At 38.5% G+C, this 19,470-nt stretch overlaps 2 protein-coding genes across 3 annotated transcripts in view; one reads left to right on the top strand and one right to left on the bottom strand.

The window, feature by feature from the left end:
• LOC126334958 (pre-mRNA-splicing regulator WTAP) overlaps window positions 1–14,039 on the bottom strand; it is a 38,497-nt gene extending 24,458 nt beyond the window's left edge. Inside the window, exons 1-2 of one of the 2 annotated variants that reach the window (XM_049997728.1) lie at window positions 13,728–14,039; window positions 13,398–13,591 (exon numbers count right to left, since the gene is read on the bottom strand). In XM_049997728.1, the coding sequence (XP_049853685.1) occupies window positions 13,398–13,581 (184 nt within the window). In that variant the 5' untranslated portion in view covers window positions 13,582–13,591; window positions 13,728–14,039. Of the gene's footprint in view, window positions 1–534; window positions 13,592–13,727 lie in introns of both variants that reach the window. The other variant, XM_049997729.1, reaches the window with a different exon arrangement.
• A 57-nt stretch (window positions 14,040–14,096) lies between these two features.
• LOC126334959 (superoxide dismutase [Mn], mitochondrial) overlaps window positions 14,097–19,470 on the top strand; it is a 35,487-nt gene continuing 30,113 nt past the window's right edge. Inside the window, exon 1 of the mRNA XM_049997730.1 lies at window positions 14,097–14,344. Coding sequence (XP_049853687.1) covers window positions 14,307–14,344 — 38 coding nt within the window. The 5' untranslated portion in view covers window positions 14,097–14,306. The remainder of the gene's footprint in view (window positions 14,345–19,470) is intronic.

The following is a 19,470-nucleotide window of genomic DNA, read 5'->3' as shown; positions in this document are numbered from 1 at the left end:
TAACACCAGTCTGCATGAGAATAGATAGAATGAAGACATGAAGATATTGATAAATTTACAAATAAAAACTTACAATGACATTTATTAGAAACTGTTCTAATTTTTTTCCTTAAAGGATTTGACTTACATATATAGTGTCATAGTAACAACTAAGATATATTATTCATATTTTTTAATATAGAGCTAGGTTCTTTTGCAAATAAATAATTTAGGAATGACATATAGAACCACTAACATAATGACAGGAAAGCTAGGCATAAACTTTCAAACTTTTTTTGTTTTATATCACCAAGCACAGATAAAGGAACTAATACAACACGAATACTTTTAATCAGATAGTCAACGCTGTTTCCTGCCCTACATGAACTTGGGATAAATATGCTGAAATTACAATAAAAATAGTTTTTATAGCCTTTACCAAAAAAAAAAAGGTTTCTCCTATGACACTCAAAATGTTCTGCAGCTCCACTGAATTGCTCAATAACCTACTGCACTACTTGAATAGCCAATCCTTACATTAGAATTGCAACTTACTTCATTTATGTGTATGGTAATGTTTCACTTCCCAGCCACACAACTGCCTTCGTGGAACTGCATGCACCATGTGTGCACCAATACACATAAATGTACAATAAGACTGAAGTATGACGGCTTCCAGCTCACAGAGGATGAAATTTTCTAAGCAGGCACAGCAATCTCGAAGCCTTCATGATGTTTCAGCTTTGCACATGCACCCATATCTTGCACTGTACACCATCTATGTAGGTATCACTTAAATGCCACTTGAAAACTATATTCAATGCACTTTCACCTCTGCATTTTACCCCCGACAGTAGAACAAACAAGCACCACACTTTTGTCACAACACAAACCAATGCAGCATAACAGCAAGAGACAATGTGTTCTTCCATTTCTTGTATTTCATACACATAAAAGTTTTGCAAGACACAATAGATCAATGTAATGTAAAATTTAAAATTATATACATATTAAACAAATGTTCAGATATATTAAATGAGTTTCTTCACTACTTATTGTATTAAATGTTCTTTGACACGCAATGAACATGTCAAAAAGGGAAGGTTTGTGAGTAATTTTGCAAATAATACACTGAAATCCATTTCCATGTTCTCTTCAGCACAAAATGCAAGTCACACTATATATCTTGATTATAACGATCATACATGTAACAAAAGGTGGAAAGTAAAAGGAATACTTGGCTCAAATGGCTCTGAGCACTATGGGACTCAACATCTGAGGTCATCAGTCCCCTAGAACTTAGAACTACTTAAACCTAACTAACCTAAGGACATCACACACATCCATGCCCGAGGCAGGATTCGAACCTGCGACCGTAGCGGTCGCGCGGTTCCGAACTGTAGCACCTAGAACCACTTGGCAACACCAGCTGGCAGGGAATACTTATTTAGTTATCAACAGTACAATGTATTGTTTGCAAAGTGCTGCAATCAACCAACTGATTAACCATAATTTTAAAAAAGCACGGGTTCTCAGGGGAGCAAAAGTTGCTACTTCCAGGGAGAAAATGTGTACAAAATCCAGGCATCCTAAAAATAAGTAACTTTTTCTCTATTCATATATAGATCAACACAAAACTATTTCTGAAGTATGTACTCCGAAACATTTTGTTTATCAGATCACCTGAGGATGGCAGTGTCAGAATCTCAGTGGTCCCTTTTCATACACTGCACACAGTTTGTTCCGAAGAAATATTGAAATGGAAGAGACATGATTCTAGGAATTTGAAAAATATGCGAATACTTTTTTACTATTGTAATTTCCTATTAAGAATAGGTATGCAAAAGAAATCTCATACTCGAAGATGAGGTACAACAAGGATACTGTGATTTGGCCTATGTAAATTCCTCGAGTGCCATTTTTCCTCGTTTTCAAGTCATGCATTGCTGACAATAGGAACACTGAATTAAAGGAGCACTTTCCCCAAATGAGTATGATTCCTGGTTAGGAACACAGGTTACAAAATAAACATTTTCACAAATGCTGAACATGAAAACTGAAAACTATTGTAAGTATACTGACGATGTGCTGCAAGCAGTTGAGTTACAATTGTCAAAGTCTCAGAGGAGTTGCATTGTTTCATGACCACCTGGTACCAATACACAAATTTTTAGTCACTTGTGACTTTCTCTTCTAGTTACAAAATTTCACAAATCCATTATTTATAATTTCGTTCAACATTAACAAGCACCAATTTCAATACTATTAAAGAAGAAAAAGAATGCTGCAGTTTCAATTATGTGCATTATTAAACATTAGTGCAAGTGAAGCTGTCTTGCTTTCTTTCAAATATACCAATGAACACAATTAGAACCTGGGCCGCTATAAAACAACATAAGAGGGGAAATGCCAGGTTGAAACTTTCAATTGGGGTGTGAACACGTACACCTCTTGTTCACATCACACTTTAGGAGACTTTAAAATTTTAATTACAAAGTAATCTATGTTCTTGAAAAATAACATGGTGCACTAACAGCATTGTTTCCCCAGAGGAAGCACATGTCTTAAAGTTTTAACTACATATGTCAGAACGTTTAAAGCGGAATCTGTGTCATTGTCAAAGGCTGGTTTGAAGTCTACAATCTTTCAACACATTATATCATCAAGTAGAATGTAGCATTGCACTATCAACAAAATAAAAAATAATAATATTGTTATTAACTATAATAGGCAGACAATCTTCATAATGCATAGTAAGTAAGCTCTAAGTAGACATAATACCTTTTTCAATCAATTTGGTACAAGTGATGACAAAGGAAGATGAAACCGAGGAACTTTTTAAATATGTAGGGTTACCGGTCTACTAGTGAACTAACTGATAATGCTGGTAATATTATGTGCTTGCTTCAATATTTTGTTTTGAGAGAAGTTGAAGATGCTGAGAAGGAAAGGCCCAGAAAATATCTGTGGTCTTCCAGTAATTATTAATGCAGATATACTGAAACACCTAAGCCAGTTGCAGGCTTCACTTTACACACACATTATCTCGACTCATTTATCTGCCTTAGACACCGAGCAATTTAACTGATGTCAACAAAAACTGCCTTACAGAAATGACTAGGAGGAGGAGATTAGTGGTTAATGTCCTGTCAACAATGAAGTCATTGGAGATGGAACAAAAGCTCAGATTAGGAAAGGCTGGGGAAGGAAACAGGCAATGCTCTCTATCAAAGCAGCCACCTGGCAGTTGCCTGAAGTGATTTAGGGAAATCACAGAAAGCCATAAAACTGGAGCTCATAGAAGCAAACAGCCACCATCACAAAAATATTATCAACAGCATGTAATGCACTGTATATGCTTCTTTGGACATCTGTCACACACAAAGATAGTCTACTAATAGAAACAAAGTGATAGATGAACAACTGAACCAGCCTCATGCCATTCAAACATTAACAGTTCACATTGCTCAACACCATACCTCATTCTAAAGCAGGACTGAAGGTGATCAAAGTTTGGTAATTGCTGTCTGTATACAAGAACTGGGTGGTTATAATTAAAGAGCAGCTACTCATGAAGGTTCGGTGTGGACTGTAATTATCATATGGCAGCGAATCTTTGTAGATATGCTAATGCATTAATGTGGAATTGATTTATGCTGTAAAAAAAGTTACAATTTGGCCACCAGGTGCAAATTTGGGACTGTACAGCATCTCGTCAACACCACTGGTGGTCATATTGAACAAACTGTATAGGTGGTGGTTAATAACAAAAATTAACATTATGCCTTTCTACTCGTTTGACCTTTTCTGCCCATATCCCATTCCTAAACCATTACATATGAAAATATTTCTATACATCTTTCTTGCATTCACAATGCCAGACTTGCATCTAGTGGCCAAAATTGGAACTAACTTTTTTTCCAGCATAAATCTGTTCCCATTAACGATTTATACCAAGTTTCACTGCCATATGATAATTGCAGCCCACACTGGACCTCTATGAGTAGCTGCACTTAGTCTGTGTACCTACTTACTACACCTAATCAAGCTAAAAAAAAAGTATCCTCAGAGTCTGACATTTGGTCAACCACAAAGACAGAAAAATAATACAGAACCTGTTGTGCAGCAGATAACTTCACAGCAATACCACAGCACAACCCTACAACACGAACAATCAGTTTTACTATATCAAAAACTTGGGGGAGTTTCCCTGGACATATATTTCTGTTATGTAGATAACCATTTGCAGTGGAATAAAAAAAAAAAAAAAAAAAAAAGTCTTTAGTTCTGGTACCATATATATGATGAACTATGTGTGTGATGAAAGCTGTATAAAAGCTTGCCTACAACATATGATATGGAACCTTCAAAGTTATTTTAATCATCCAAGTACATACAATTTTGTCAATATGCATAAGCATTCAGAAACTGAGGGCAAAGCAGCTCATGAGGGGTCAGTTACAGACTCACTACTAATTAGATCATGGGTGGTCTGCAGACACAAAAAGATGTGTCTTTAATGACGTTCTTTTGGTATTGCAACAAAAAAGTTTCTTGTGATAGACCGGCGAACATGACACACTATATCAATCCCAAAGGCTTCACCTAAAATCGAACATTTGTTCTATGAATACCATTAACTACCCAAAACTCTAAAAATTATATCATGGTTACATTCTACAATATAGTAGCATGGAGAGCTGCATCAAACCAGTCTGAGGACTGAAGACCACAACAACAACATTCCACAAACCCAAACTGTTAGTAAGAAGTAGTACCTATAAATAATTAAAGTTAAAAATGGAACTGACATCAAGTTTCTGACACCATGTAGCCAGCAAAACCTCTGCATCAACAGAAGCCTTCAAAATACTGCTTTGTCAACACTTAGTCAAATCACCATTCAACATAACATATACGCTGGGCTATGCTATGGAACAGTATGTCACCACAACAAAGATTTCGTATCGGCATACACTGGCTTCGCCAACTCAAAACAAAATGAGCTTAAACTTCAACAGGAGAAAATCTTAAAAATCTTTTAATCCAATGCACACATTGAACTATAATACAGATCAATCCATTACAACAACCCACATTCCAAAAATAATGTAGATGCAAAATTGCTGTCAGAGTTCTGTTTTCTTTCTGTTTGTGCTTGTGTGGCATTGCACGATACATTATTACACCCCAGCAGTAAAAGACATAGGGTACCCTTAGGTGCAACTGACACCATTCATCAATGTAACATACAATAAATTTAACAAGATGATTTGTTTATTATATGTGATCCAGAAGCTTATAAACAAATATGTTGTTTCCATTTACTACTATTCTTACTCTTTGTGCTGCCTGTTCCAAAGTAAAAATCTTTGTGCAATGCTATACCACAGGGGGGGAGGGGGGGGGGGTATAAAAACATGTGGTCTTAGTAAGAATTTAATGAAATGGGATTTATGATTTATTAGCTGAGAATGAGGATATTTTCAGGATGTATCAGGATACTTCACAAAAATATAATGAACATATACCAACACTGTCAAGCTAACAAATCCTTATTGGTGGTGATAGATTATGCAATACAACTCCATATGGTGTACTCATTAGGAGCTCAAATCCTATGTAAATCATCTACATCTACACCTTGGAAGCAAAAGATAGTGAGACCAAATACTGCTTGGACCATGAAATATTCCAATCTGCCTTCAATCTAGTCCTCACCTTTCAATGACGTGAAGATTTACCAAGAACATGACATGGTTCTGAACTGTCAGTCCCTTATCCCAGTATGAGTATGGAGTAGAGTAGGAAGCACACAAATTACCAAAGTGGCACCCAATTTAAAGGCTTGCACTGGGTTGTTTAACCACACTGAATCACCACCACCACTACCACCACCATCTACACTCTACAAGCTACCTTCCTGTGTGCTCAAAAGATTCTTCTGGCACCACTATCAACCATGAATCAAGAAGAATGACTGGTGATAAGTTTTTGTTCAGTTTCTAATTTCTCTGATTCTTACATCATGAATACTTGGCGAGCTGTGGGAAGATGTAATATGTTGCCTGGCTTCTGGGAATTTTAACAGTAAATCTGTCTGTGAGAAAAGAAAATTGTCTCGTGCACTGCCTGCCACTAGAGTTACCCTCCATGATGCTATCAAGCTTACTACACAAATCAGCGATGAAATGTGTCTCTTCTTCAGATCTTCGCTACTAACGCTGCCTAGTAAGGGTCCAAAATTGATAAGCAAAACAGAAAAATAAGTCAAACAAGGTTATTATAAACCACATCTGTCAAAGGTTAATAACATTACATTAAGATTCTTTAAACAAACTTCAGCCAGGCAATGGCTTTTCCTACAACTGGTTTCATGTGGTCATTCCACTTTGGATCACTAAGGGCAGTAACTCTCAGATATTTTACTATTGCTACTGTTTCCAGTGATTTATCACCAATAATGTAATAAAATGATAATCCACATTTCTGTGTATTTATGTGCAATACGTAATAATTACACTGATCAGCCACAACATTATGACCACTGACCTACTATCGATATAAACCCATGCAGGTGATAGCAGCATCACCTGGTGATGAACCACTGTTAGTCAGACACACACATGGTGCATGTAGTATCAGTGAGCATGTTTGTGTGTGTAGAATGGGGAAGATCTGCGATCTGACTGAGTTTGACTGAGGGCAGATTGTGATGGCCTGGAGGTTTGGCACAAGCATTTCAGGAACTGCAGGATTAGTTGGATGTTCGAGGAGTGCTGTGGTTAATGTCTAACACATGACAAAACCAAGGCAAAAGCGCGTCTAGACATCATGGTGTTGGGCAGCCTCCCCTCATGACAACTGTCGCACATCAGGCTGGGCAGAATGGTAAAACAGGACAGGCAGTGAACTGTGGTGGAACTAACATCAGACTATAATGTTGGGCGAGTACAAGTGTGTGTGAACACACAGTGCACCAAACACTCCTAATGATGGGACTCCATAGCTGACGACCCACGCTTGTGCCAATGTTCATACATATTGACAACTATGCTGAAATGGCCACATGACCATCGCCACTGGATGTTGGCACAGTGGCAAAGTGCTGCAGGACCTGATTAATCCCGATACCTTCTTCATCATGCTAATGGGAGGGCTCGAATCCATTGTCTTCCAGAGGAACAGCTCCTCGACACCTGTACTGAGGGATGAAGACAAGCCAGTGACAACTCCATTATGCTCTGGAGAACATCATGTGTGGGTTCAGTGGAGTTTGTGTGGGGTAACATGAAAGCTGAAGAGTATTGCACACTGGCTGCAGACAATGTACAACACTTCATGCAATAGTGTTTCCTGAAAGCAGTGGCAATTTTCAACAACATAATGCACAATGTTACAAGGCCAAGAGTGTGATGGAATGGTTGGAGAAAAACAGTGGCGAGTTCCAATTGATGTGCTGGGCCCATAAATTTCCAGATCTGAAAGTGATTGAACACATCTGGGATGTGATTAAATGTGGCGTCTGAGCTCATTGCCCCTCCCCCCCCCCCCCCCCCCGAATTTATGAGAACTAGGCAACTTGTGTATGCAGGCATTGTGCCAAATCCCTCCAGTGACCTACCAAGGTCTCATTGCTTCCATACCATGATGTGTTACCACTGTTGTAAATGCCAAAGGTGGACATACTGGCTATTTGGTAGATGGTCACAATGTTCTGCCTGATCAGTGTATTCATGTTGAGAGCCAACTTTCTGTCCCTCTGCCAAGCTTTGATCTTCTGCAGGTCTTTCATTACCTAAGTGCAATTTCCTGGCAATTCAGCTTTCTCACCAACAACAACATTATCTGCCATCAGCTGATGCTCCACCCAATGGCGTCATTCTGTAGTGTTTGGCAACAGCAGGCACTTCAGTGTGTGTGTGTGTGGGGGGGGGGGGGGGGGGGCATTTATTATTGTATCTTGTAGTAGGGTAGGTGTGGTGAGGGGCTAAGTATGTTCATTATGATGACATAAGGCAAACATGGCAGTATTAGCTAAAGAGGCGACAGTGACAGTTTCTGGAACATATAAATTCTACTAGGAGTAATCACAAGAAGAAATAGTTTGCACAGTGTATAGCACACGGCAGCACTGCCAGTTATCAGGGTAGGCAACAGCTGTACCTTGTGATACGAGAAAAAGATTAGTGATCCTGCAGAGTATTCTCAGTCTCTCTCTGTACAGAAGACATCACATAGTTGTCTTCTAACATGTACACCTCTATGACAATGGAAAAGCAGGACAAATCAGTTCCACTGCCTTAGACACTAATTCTCCACCATGAAGGAAAAAGTCAAGTAGCTGAAGTGTTTGTTCTGGCCTAAGGAGAAATCAATCAAAACAGCTGTAGGAAGCATCTTTACATTGGCCTGAAGTTGGTTAGGCAAGCTGAATATCAACAGTGTAGTGCCAAAGAAACTGGTATAGACATGCGTATTCAAATACCAAGATATGTAAAATGGCAGAATATGATGCTGCAACTGGCAACACCTATATAAGACAGCAAGTGTCAGGTGCAGTAGTTAGATTGGTTACTGCTGCTACAATGCCAGGTTACCAAGATTTAAGTGAGTTTCAACATGGTGTTGTAGTTGCCACACGAGCAATTGGATACAGCAAATTACTGAGAAAGCGATGAAGCGGGCATCTTCCCATATGACCATTTCACGCTTGTACTGTGAATATCAGGAATCCAGTAAAACATCAAATCTCCATCACTGCGGCTGGAAAAAGATTCTGCAAGAATGGGACCAACGAAAACTGAAGAGAATTGCTCAGCTTGACAGACGTGCAACCCTTCCCCAAATTGCTACAGATTTCAATCCTGGGCCACCAACCATTCAACGAAACATCATTCATATGGGCTTTTGGAGCCGAAGGCCCACTCATGTACCCTTGATGACTGCACAACACAAAGCTTTATCTCTTGCGTGGGCCCGCCAACACCGACATTGGACTATTGATGACTGGAAACATGTTGCCTTGGTCAGATGAATCTCATTTCAAATTGTATCGAGTGGATAGATGTGTACGCATATGGAAACCACCTCATGAATCCATGGACCCTGCATATCCGCAGGGGACTGTTCAAACCGACGGAGGCTCTGTAATGGTGGGGTTGTGTGCAGTTGGAGTGATACGGGACTCCTGGTATGTTTAGATATGACCTTTGACAGGAGACATGCACATAACCACCCTATCTGGTCACTTGCATGCATTCATGTCCTTTGTGCATTCCGATGGACTTGAGCAAATCCAGCAATTCCACACTTCAAGAATTGCTAAGTGTGGCTCCATGAACACTAGTGAGTTTAAACACTTCTGCTGGCCACCAAACTCCCCAGACATGAACATTACTGATCATAACTGGGATGCCTGGCAACATGCTGTTCAGAAGAGATCTCTGCCCCCTTGTATTCTTATGGATTTATGGACAGCCCTGCAGGATTCATGGTGTCAGTTCTCCCCAGCACTACTTCTGACATTAGTCAAGTCCATGCTACGTTGTGTTGTGACACTTCTGTGTGCTCGCAGAGACCGGACACGATATCAGGCAGGCATGTCAGTTTCTTTGGCTCTTAAGCATAACTTATCCTAGCAGACAGACAGGAAACCTAACCCAATTCTTCCTAAAAATGAAGCAAGGTTAAATTTACATTGACATCTACATCATCTGCATCTACCGATACTCTGAAAGCCACCACACGGCGTGTGGTGGAGGGTACCCTATACAATTTCTAGTCATTTCCTTTCCTGTTCCACTTGCAAATAGAGCAAGGGAAAAATGAGGTCTACATGCCTCTATATGAGCCCAATTTCTTGTATCACCTTTGTGGTCCTTATGTGCATTGTATGTTGGCAGCAGTAGAATCATCTGGCAGTCAGCTTCAAATGCCAGTTTTCTTATTTTTTTCAGTAGTGTTTTTCGAAAAGAATGTCACCCTCTCTTGATAGATCCCCATTTGGGTTTCTGAAGCATATCCATAACGCTTACGTGTTGTTTGAAGCTACCAATAACAAATCTAGCAGCCCGCTCTGAATTGCTTTGATGTCTTCTTTCAATTGGACCTGGTACAGATCCCAAACACTCAAGCAGTACTCAAGAATAGGTCACACCAGAAACCTATATGCAGTCTCCTTTATGGTTGACCCACTCTTGTCTCAAATTCTCCCAATAACCTGAAATCAACCATTCGCCTTCCCTACCACTGTTCTCATACGCTCGTTACATTTCAAATCACTTTGAAACTTTACAATCAGATACTTTAACAACTTGTCTGTGTCAAGCATGGTACTAGTAATACTGTATCTGAACATTATAGGTTTGTCCTTCCTACTCATCTACATTGACGTAGATTTTTTTCCACATTTAGGGCTAGTTGCCATTCATCACACCAACTAGAAATGTTGTCTAAGTTGTCTTGTATGTTCCTACAGTAACTCAACTTCAAAACCTTATCATACACCACAGCATCAGCAGCAAACAACTGCAGATCGCTGCCCACTCTGCTTGCAAATCATTTATGTATATTGAGAACAGTGATCCTATCACACTCCACTGGGGCACTCCTGAAGAGACCCTTGTCTCTGATGAACACTGGCCTCAAGGACAACATACTGGGTTCAATTACTTAAGAAACCAGTCACGAATCTGCAAACTCATTCCGTATGCTCGTACCTTTGTTAACAGGCTGTAATGGTGCACTGGGTCAAATGCTTTCTGGAACTGATGGTTTTTCCAACTCACAACCAAACTGCCACCTTCCAACCTAACCTACACCTTGGGCTACAGAAGCTATTAAAATTACTTCACTGGTCAGAGTCAACTTGTACCAAATATTTCTCTTCATCTCCAATTGTGTTTGCAATCACTGCCCCAGGCTTAGAGACATTTCTCCTCGGCTAAAAAGTCTTACCATTTGTGGATCAAGATGACACAATTCACATATGTACAAACAGGATTATATGAAGCCTCTGGCAATGTTCGAAAATTCTCATCCAAACTGTCACCTTTCAATCGAACTTAGACCTTGGGTGGTAACACTGCAAAATAAGATCCTGTCCACAAACTCACAACCTATTTGTCATCTTTGAATGTAACCTATACTTCAGGCTACAGATGAGTCTTTTACAACTTACATTCTAAAAAAAAAAAAAAAAAAAAAAAAAAAACAATAGACTCAAAACAATATTGTCAGTTTTCTGTTCTCCTTCTGTCTGCACACATATGACTTCACATGCCCACAACAACAGTGTCATGGGATAAAGATGACATCTGGTATCAGTAGCCTCAGTTGATCCATAAACATATTGTTTACTATTAGCAGCTACATCAAACAATATTAAATGGAGTCAGACCCAAAATCTTGAAAGTAAGTGAATTGCAACTGAAGGATTTTAGAAGGTCTGTACACAAAATTACATGTCTACCCTAGGGTACAATGCAATGCATCTTGCTCTACCAAGAAGAGATCTGCCTTTGATTTAAAACTGCAGCTTTTACCTTAGGACAAATTCATGAAGCCCACAAGCATCTTGCAACTGTAACTCTGTCATCCCTGTACATACTCTCTCAAATTATTGTTTTTTGATAGTGCCTCAATGAAAAGGGAACCATACGACAAATTCAGTTACAATTAAGAACACTAAAGTTTTGCATTACAATAACATGTCTTACAAAACTGTACAATAATGAATACAATAAACTACACTTTCTGTTTTCAATCAGTTTTAAGTAAAATGGAAATGTGAGAGTGATGATCAACAGATTTGAAAGGTTCGTTTCTTATGGTACAGTACTTTAAGGATGTTCACTGTAAAGTGCTACCTATGATACAATCTGCAAACTAAATATAAGAGCAATCACAGCAGAGAAATGGTGCAACCCCCACTACTCTCAGTTACACACAGGATTTTGTAAATCAGCCAAGGTCCTCTGTACTTGTTCTTTTCCAGTAGTGTTCATCTTGTGATGAGGGAACATCTACAGACAAGTGTTCGACACATAGTGGAACACTGAGTGATACTTAATTTGGGGTATGCCAGGAGGCATGCTTGGACAGTCTAATGGTCAACAACTGTTCACAAATTTCAGGAAACCAAAGTTCAATTTGGGGCCGTGACACGAATCTTAAATTGATTTTAACCAGTTACAAAATTCACCTAAACAAAGGAGTTTCTCACTGAACTAGTTCAGTGTGTTATAGTAAATTAAGCTAAAAAATTACACCTGCTTGCATGAATTTTTCCATATCCCTGAGATCACTCTCCATGGGAGCCATGAAAAGAAACTAATGTAAAGTAATTTACAAGTTATAGGAACTGCTATCACCACTCTTTTTAAAATTAGGATGTGAAATTAATTACAGTAATGGCTGTCAACATATTATTCCACTAGCATTACAGTTTAAAACATCTCTTGGTGATGGGTATACTTCGAATTTATGTATTTGTCATGATCAATTAATATCAAAGGAACATGTCACTGGTTTTAACTACTAGGCCAATATTCCTTAGGCAAATAACTGTGTCATTTTCAACAATGAGCATAACATTTATTTAACACGAAAGCAGAATAGATGGAAACCTTTCTAATAATTTAGAATAACTTACATGTACTAGTTCATGATGGATGACAATGTACGAATCTGTACCCTCCACGTAAGTTAATACTGTAATTTTATTATTTTCAAAATATCCCAGTTCTCATATATCTGAGCCTAAAACTAATTTGGTACCAGTACTGCTATCATCCTGCTTGTTTCTAAACAGCTGTTACTGTATCAGAAACATAATTGTCTATGCAACTTTAAGACAAGCAGGAAAAACACAGTTTCTTTAGCTGAATATGTCAAACTAATGTGGTAGGAAAATGTCACTCAAGATACACATACAGTGGATGACAGTTCAGCTGTCAAACTGCTCCTTGTTTTGTTTTGTTTCCGAAATTCTGAGTTCCACATTAATCTTCAATGGATCAGTGACCACGAAAGTTCATCATATAAGACTAATTAAGTGAACACACCACTGTGAACCCATTACAATCAATATATTTCTACATTGATCACTGTCATAAGCAGTCCAACTGAAATCCAATACATACAGGTACAAAGAAATATAAATTTACACTGACAGCTGAAATTGTGAAGGAGACTTTACATCCTGCACAGGATGGCGAACTTTTCTTTTAAAGCAATTACCTTCACAATAAATGCCAACTCTTACATTCAAAATATTTAGCAGTAACACAAAGGGTGAATAAGGCAGTCATCTGCCACATGATTAATAACGTCAGTTCACTCAAATCACGACAAAAGCTAATTCCCGACAAACTTCAAGTAAAAAAAAAAAAATCAGTTTCAGACTATGCATCTACCTTCCTGGTTTGCTACTTGAGATTCAAGTACATCGACGTACGAGTCCAGTTCTCTCCAATTTCTTACGAGTTCTTCCCGTGTTATTGATTCCAACTGCTGATCACTTAATTTTATTCTTCGACTGTGGCGCCCATGAACTCCAGACGCTGGAGAGGTTAGAATAACGCCTCCTTCGTCTGCCATTATGGATAACCTGCGTGAAATGGCGAAATTAGTTCATGAGCACTAAATAATTTGTTGGGTAGAAAAGCATTCTTTATTACGATCATTATATATTTGCCGTGGCATTAGCAGATAATGAAATATAGGGTCTGTATTTGAACACCCACACTCTCAACACAGCAGAATCACTTTTATGCTGCTAAACTGCAGATTTTATCCATCACTGGTGCATCACGTCAGCTCTTCGATAACTTTATTCGTAGTTATAATATACACGATACACACAATCAAACACACCAATCATTAAACTATATCCATTTTCTTCCCTCTTTTCCAGTCCAAAGTAAAAAACACTACATTTGGATAGTCAAAGATCAAACAATATTGAAAACATAGGCAAAGATAAAAAACGGAAGAAATCTTGAGCAATATTTGAGCTGAGTCATTCATATGTTCTTTCCAATACATTGGCGCAGCCAATATTAACTTATAATAGATAATCATAAATATTTTGGAAAATCTGCTGTAGTCGATAGTAAATCCTTGGCTGTCCCTAGTGTATATCTTTACCGTTGCACTCTTTCGTAATCGGTCAAGTGACTGTCGAACGAAAGTCTGAGTGCGGAGACCGGAGGGATAGAGTGGGGGAAGGTGTAAGATCGAAGGTGGTAGGATTTTATTGTTGAGATTGAAGGAAGCTTTTGCTTTTGTACTACAGTGATACTGATTTAGCTTGAATATTAAAAATGTTGGCATGTCGGCGGTCTGCCTTAACATTCCTAAGGTAAGACGTACTGGAAACTGCAGAATTGCGTAATACAGCGGTTAATTTTTTTCTGTGGGTGCCAGTGTTTGATGTGTCGAAAATATAATCACTATTAAATCAATAGTTCCACAACACTTAGAATGATGAGTCCCTGATTTTTTTTAAGTGTTGCAACATTCCTATTAAATCCATCGTAGGGAAATATACATGAAGAACGTAGGCTATATATCGAGAAGTTACATCTGATGCTTGGTTTCGTGCCGGTGGCAATGCAGTGTAGGACCGTATTTCACTCAATAGAGAAATGGCAATCTGTGCGTCATGTCAAACATTTTGTCAATAGGCAGGGGGACGCACTCTGCGAGACAGAATTTCATTAAACCTGAACGCCTACTATGACTACTGAAAATGGTAATAAGTTCGAGATTCATAGTTCACGGTTGGCCAAAGGGCGAGGTCCCAACTTGAGCAAGAAACCTATTGATTAAAGACCTTCTGTATTTAAGTATTTAGTTTGATGCGTAATGTTTCATAGTTCGGTGGTGTCTCTGGAAACTGATTCCTTGCACTAAAAGCTTCTGTATTACCTAATATAAACATTTACTAATCTGGGACAAAGAATTTCTCATTTCTGACTTAAGAGACGAGCAGCTTGTGCTTCTCTCAAGGTTCAGCCAAGAACTGAGAAATTGGCCATTTAGACAATTACATGGAATTGTGTGTTAGATGGGCTGTATTGCAATAAATATTCAGGGGAGGTATGAGAAATCTTAGGTGATCACTCTACTACAGTGCATGTAAAACAAATTGAAGCATCACATTGTAGTGGTACCATCTTCTTGCAACACACAAACACTGCCTGTCTTCTTGCACATGATTAGTAAATACACCCAAGAGAAGCTAGCAGAGCCTGTTAGTTGCACTGTTTGTTCGGTTAGTATATCTTATTTTTGTACTTTGAGAGAAGTGTTGTTAAAACACACGAACTGGTTAGGTAAAATTCAAGGCGAAGGTTCAAAATATATTTTGTGATGACTATCAGTTCAGCCTCCACCCCTTTCCAACCCTTCTTCCTGAAGAAAAACGTAACTAGGACCCATTATGACTTACGGAGTTCACAGTTATATTATTTTGAACATTGTGAAACTCTGGACTGAATATGGCTGAGGAAGATTAGATATTTTATAGCATAATAATTTGGTTCAGCAACATCTGGTCACACTACTTTAACACTCTAACAGCCACACCAGTGTGAAATCTCTCTCTCTCTCTCTCTCTCTCTCTCTCTCTCTCTCTCTCTCTCTCTCTCTCCCTCTCTCCCTCCCCCCCCCCCCCCCCCCACTGCCCCCCTCTCTTTTGCGGAAATGTCATTATGGGTCTCTGTCAATGAAACCCAGAAGTGGTAATCTCGTCTGTGTAGTTATTTAACTCCTAGGTGCTTTGCAAGAAGCCCAAAACAGTTGTCAACACTGAATCAGTGTGTTGAAGATTATATCATGCACTCTGTACCAACCTCCTTGGTGCCAGCTGGAGCTTCCTCTCTCCCTCCCCCTCCCCTCCCCTCTTTCCCCCTCTTTAAATACAGCACAGAAAATTGCCATACACAGTGTCTGAAGGGAAGGTTTAGATACTGCAAAGTGGAATGCTTCATATTTCCTGTACCGTATTTTGAACTAAAGCGTTAAAAACAATGCAGCAACCAAGCTTTACTAATTCTTCTGCTACACCATTGAAATGTGTATATCTGAAACAAACACTCATTGGGGGCAGTTCAGGTAAATGTACATGCATGTACTCTATAATGGTTCCTATGTCTTCAACAATTCCCAGACAAATAAATGCAACACTGAGACAATCACAAAGCATATAACACAAAAATGTCCCATTGAAAAGAGGCATTTCATTTAAGGAGAAAGCTTGCAAGAAAATACTGGTATAGGTATAAAGTGGCTGGATAAAGAAAAAATATTGGCCAAGATCAATCTGTCACTACAATCAGGTTTTTTGCTTTCACGTTAGTTCACTTCACCAATTAATAAGCAAACCGTGAACATGTGTACCAAAATGTGATTTCACAGCAGTCATTAACATTGTCACTGATCAACGGCAGTGACTCGTACCAAATATTTCTCTTGGCCTGTGTGGCTGTAGTGTATCTTTTGGATACTATCACACTTTTCTATGTTGTAGACAAAGTTTCAGAAGTAGATATTTGTGAGTAAGAGCTGAGAGGTCGTCTTACCACTCCCAGCAGTAGACATTGCACCCAACCATGGCAAAGACAAAAGACAATAGGAAGATTTTTGATTCACTTTATCATAGTGACTTTTTTTTCTGGGGTTATGTTACAAGCATCCTATCTAATTTTTGTACTAAGGTTGATGTTTTATCCCCTTTCCATCCAATACTAATTCTTCAGGATACAATAGACATACAATTTTGATTCATTCTGCAGTCATTTGTATATAAACCAGCTGTCCACCCTCATACAGAGTGGTTAAATATCCAATGTGAATAAAGTCCCAAGATCCATTGCCAGTTGAGTGAAACACACATATACTAAGATATGGTTACCTATGGCACTAAACTCGTTGGAACAGAAGCATCAGTGTAGTGTCATACGTCAAGTAATACAAACGTAACTGTGTTAAACACAAAATACATCTGGTACACTTAAGCAAGTGATACAAAAGTTATTAATAAAATACATTTGGTACAGAAGGTATTACTTGCTCTGTCCAAATCATCAGCTGTTAGCATGGAGGGAGCAAGTAACACCTTGTGTGCCCCAAATGTATTTTGTTAGTGACTTTTGTGTTTACCACAGTTATGTATTTATACTGGTACTTGACACTAGACTGGTGCGTCTGTTCCAGCGAGTTTAGTGCCTATATGTTCATGACTAGATGAGTGCACTACATAGTGGCACAATGTTTGATGCATCTTGATGAACTGAAGATAGCAATTAAAATTTATTGAAACTAGAAGTCCATACATGTAGTTGCTGTGATCTGGGCAACTAAAACTTCTCTACTTAGATGGCATGCACATACACCTCATTTGGCGTTGGAGTAGTCTCCAGCTAACTGCGAGAAAAGCTTAAGGCAATTTTGTAGGTACTGGGTTATGACCCATACTCAAAACAATGATTTTACATTAATACTTTTGTTGTTTTATAACGAGAAGTAGTAATGTAATTTTAACATGTTAACACATACCTTAACAAAGAAATTCACGAGACAGTATGCGAGTTGAAAAGTTATATTATTTTCACTTCCAGTTTCACCAATTCAATACGCACTTCTCAAAAATGATCAGTATTGACATATGTTTCTAGATGTCATGAATTCTCAAGTGCTTCTTTCAAAGACTTGACTGCAGATGGCATATGAAATTGCCAAAACTTGTAGCAAAAATAAAATAAAATAACTTCTTAAAAGTGGCTGTTTGGCTAATTTCTTTGTTAAGCAATTGACCGGCTGCTGTCCCATGTTCACAATGGATCAACAGAGACTATTTGCACAGAGGTTGAACCAGATGTAATTCTTGACTGTGCAACCACTTCCATAATTGTGTCTTAAGGATTTTTCCTCCTGATGAATGTACTGTATTTGATACTGACTTCTGTTGGATGATGACCCATTTCTCAATATAGAAGATGAGGTGGCTGATAGTGGCGAAAGAGGCTTGTAAGAAGCAGACTGGGGCTTATGTGCTGTCCATCAGCATTTAGTTACCTTGCTGTGTACTGTTATTTGTCAATCAGATAATATATTTCCTTGAGAGGGATAATAAACTGAAGACTATAAGAAGATAATGAGTTACATTCATTCAGCCATCAAGAAGACTGAGTCCTTCTGATCAAGAAGATGGAGTCCTTCTGATGCAGATTCGTGTTTACTTATCACTGATGTTTGTTTTTCTTATCAGGCTGGATTGTTTGAGTATGTATGATGCACCTCTCCCTCTCCCTCTCTCTCTCTCTCTCTCTCTCTCTCTCTCTCTCTCTCTCTCTCTCTCTCTCTCTCTCTCTCAATTTAACAGAGCTGCTATTCTGGGTCATCCAAAGTGTTCAGTACGAGGTGTCTGCTTTGACCCTTGACATAATGACACTGTGGTATGTGGCATCATATAGGAGCATTGTACTTGAAAGTTGGTGTTGAGAAGAGAGTCTTCTGTAGATGGTGATTACTTGAGGTGATACTGTCTTAAGGTGAATGTCAGGGATGTTGTGTGAACTGGTGTTTGTGAAAGGTGATTGGGTATATCATTTGTGTGATTGATCTAACAATAAATTATTGAGACATTTCTTTGACGGCAGGGATGACTGATATGACATGCCGAAATATAGTGTATTGGTGCACTATGTTAAATGTCAAAAACGTGGAAAACCTATGGAAGTGGTTAAAATTACTCCTCATAGTTGTAATGGTTTTAGGTGACGGTGTCAGGAGCACAATATGTGAAGATGGACACAGGGCAGATTGGTTGTAATTTAATCTGACCCCCAAAACCACCTGTAGCTCTCTCTCTCTCTCTCTCTCTCTCTCTCTCTCTCTCTCTCTCTTTTTTTAAAGACAGATAGCTCAGTAAATCAACTATATGTCATTATGAAAATTTAATTAATGTACAATGTGTTGCTTAATTAGTCTTACACAAATTAAAAAAGAGCTATCACATTAAGTTTTCTTGCGATATAAGAAACACAATTAACACAACTTTTTGGAAGCATGTGCAAATTTATATAGATCTTCACTAATTTTGTTGGTCTTTTCTCTCCAAAATTATTTGGGGTATTCCAGTGTCATGGATGGGATAGTTATGTTTTTCAGCAGTCAACAGCGTAAATAACAAAAAGTAAAAACAGAAATAAAGTAAAGATTGATTGATTGATCGATCATATGAATCGTTGTCTTACCTTGCCTTTAAAGCTTTGCCACAGGTGAGGCAGCTAATAGACACAGCATTGGATGGCCATCGCCACTTTGCAGAAACTCTGCAAATTATATCCTCATTTTCATTATAAAACATTGAATTCACACTATTAAAACAATTCTCAATGTGATGAAATATCATTAAATGTAGTATTATTAATATTTACTTACAAAAATTGCAATTGAAGACCATCTTGTGTGGGGCAAGGA

The sequence above is a fragment of the Schistocerca gregaria genome, chromosome 2 (genome assembly GCF_023897955.1).
Source record: "Schistocerca gregaria isolate iqSchGreg1 chromosome 2, iqSchGreg1.2, whole genome shotgun sequence".
In the NCBI taxonomy this organism is placed as follows: domain Eukaryota; kingdom Metazoa; phylum Arthropoda; class Insecta; order Orthoptera; family Acrididae; genus Schistocerca; species Schistocerca gregaria.
This window is presented reverse-complemented; position numbering and strand designations above follow the sequence as displayed.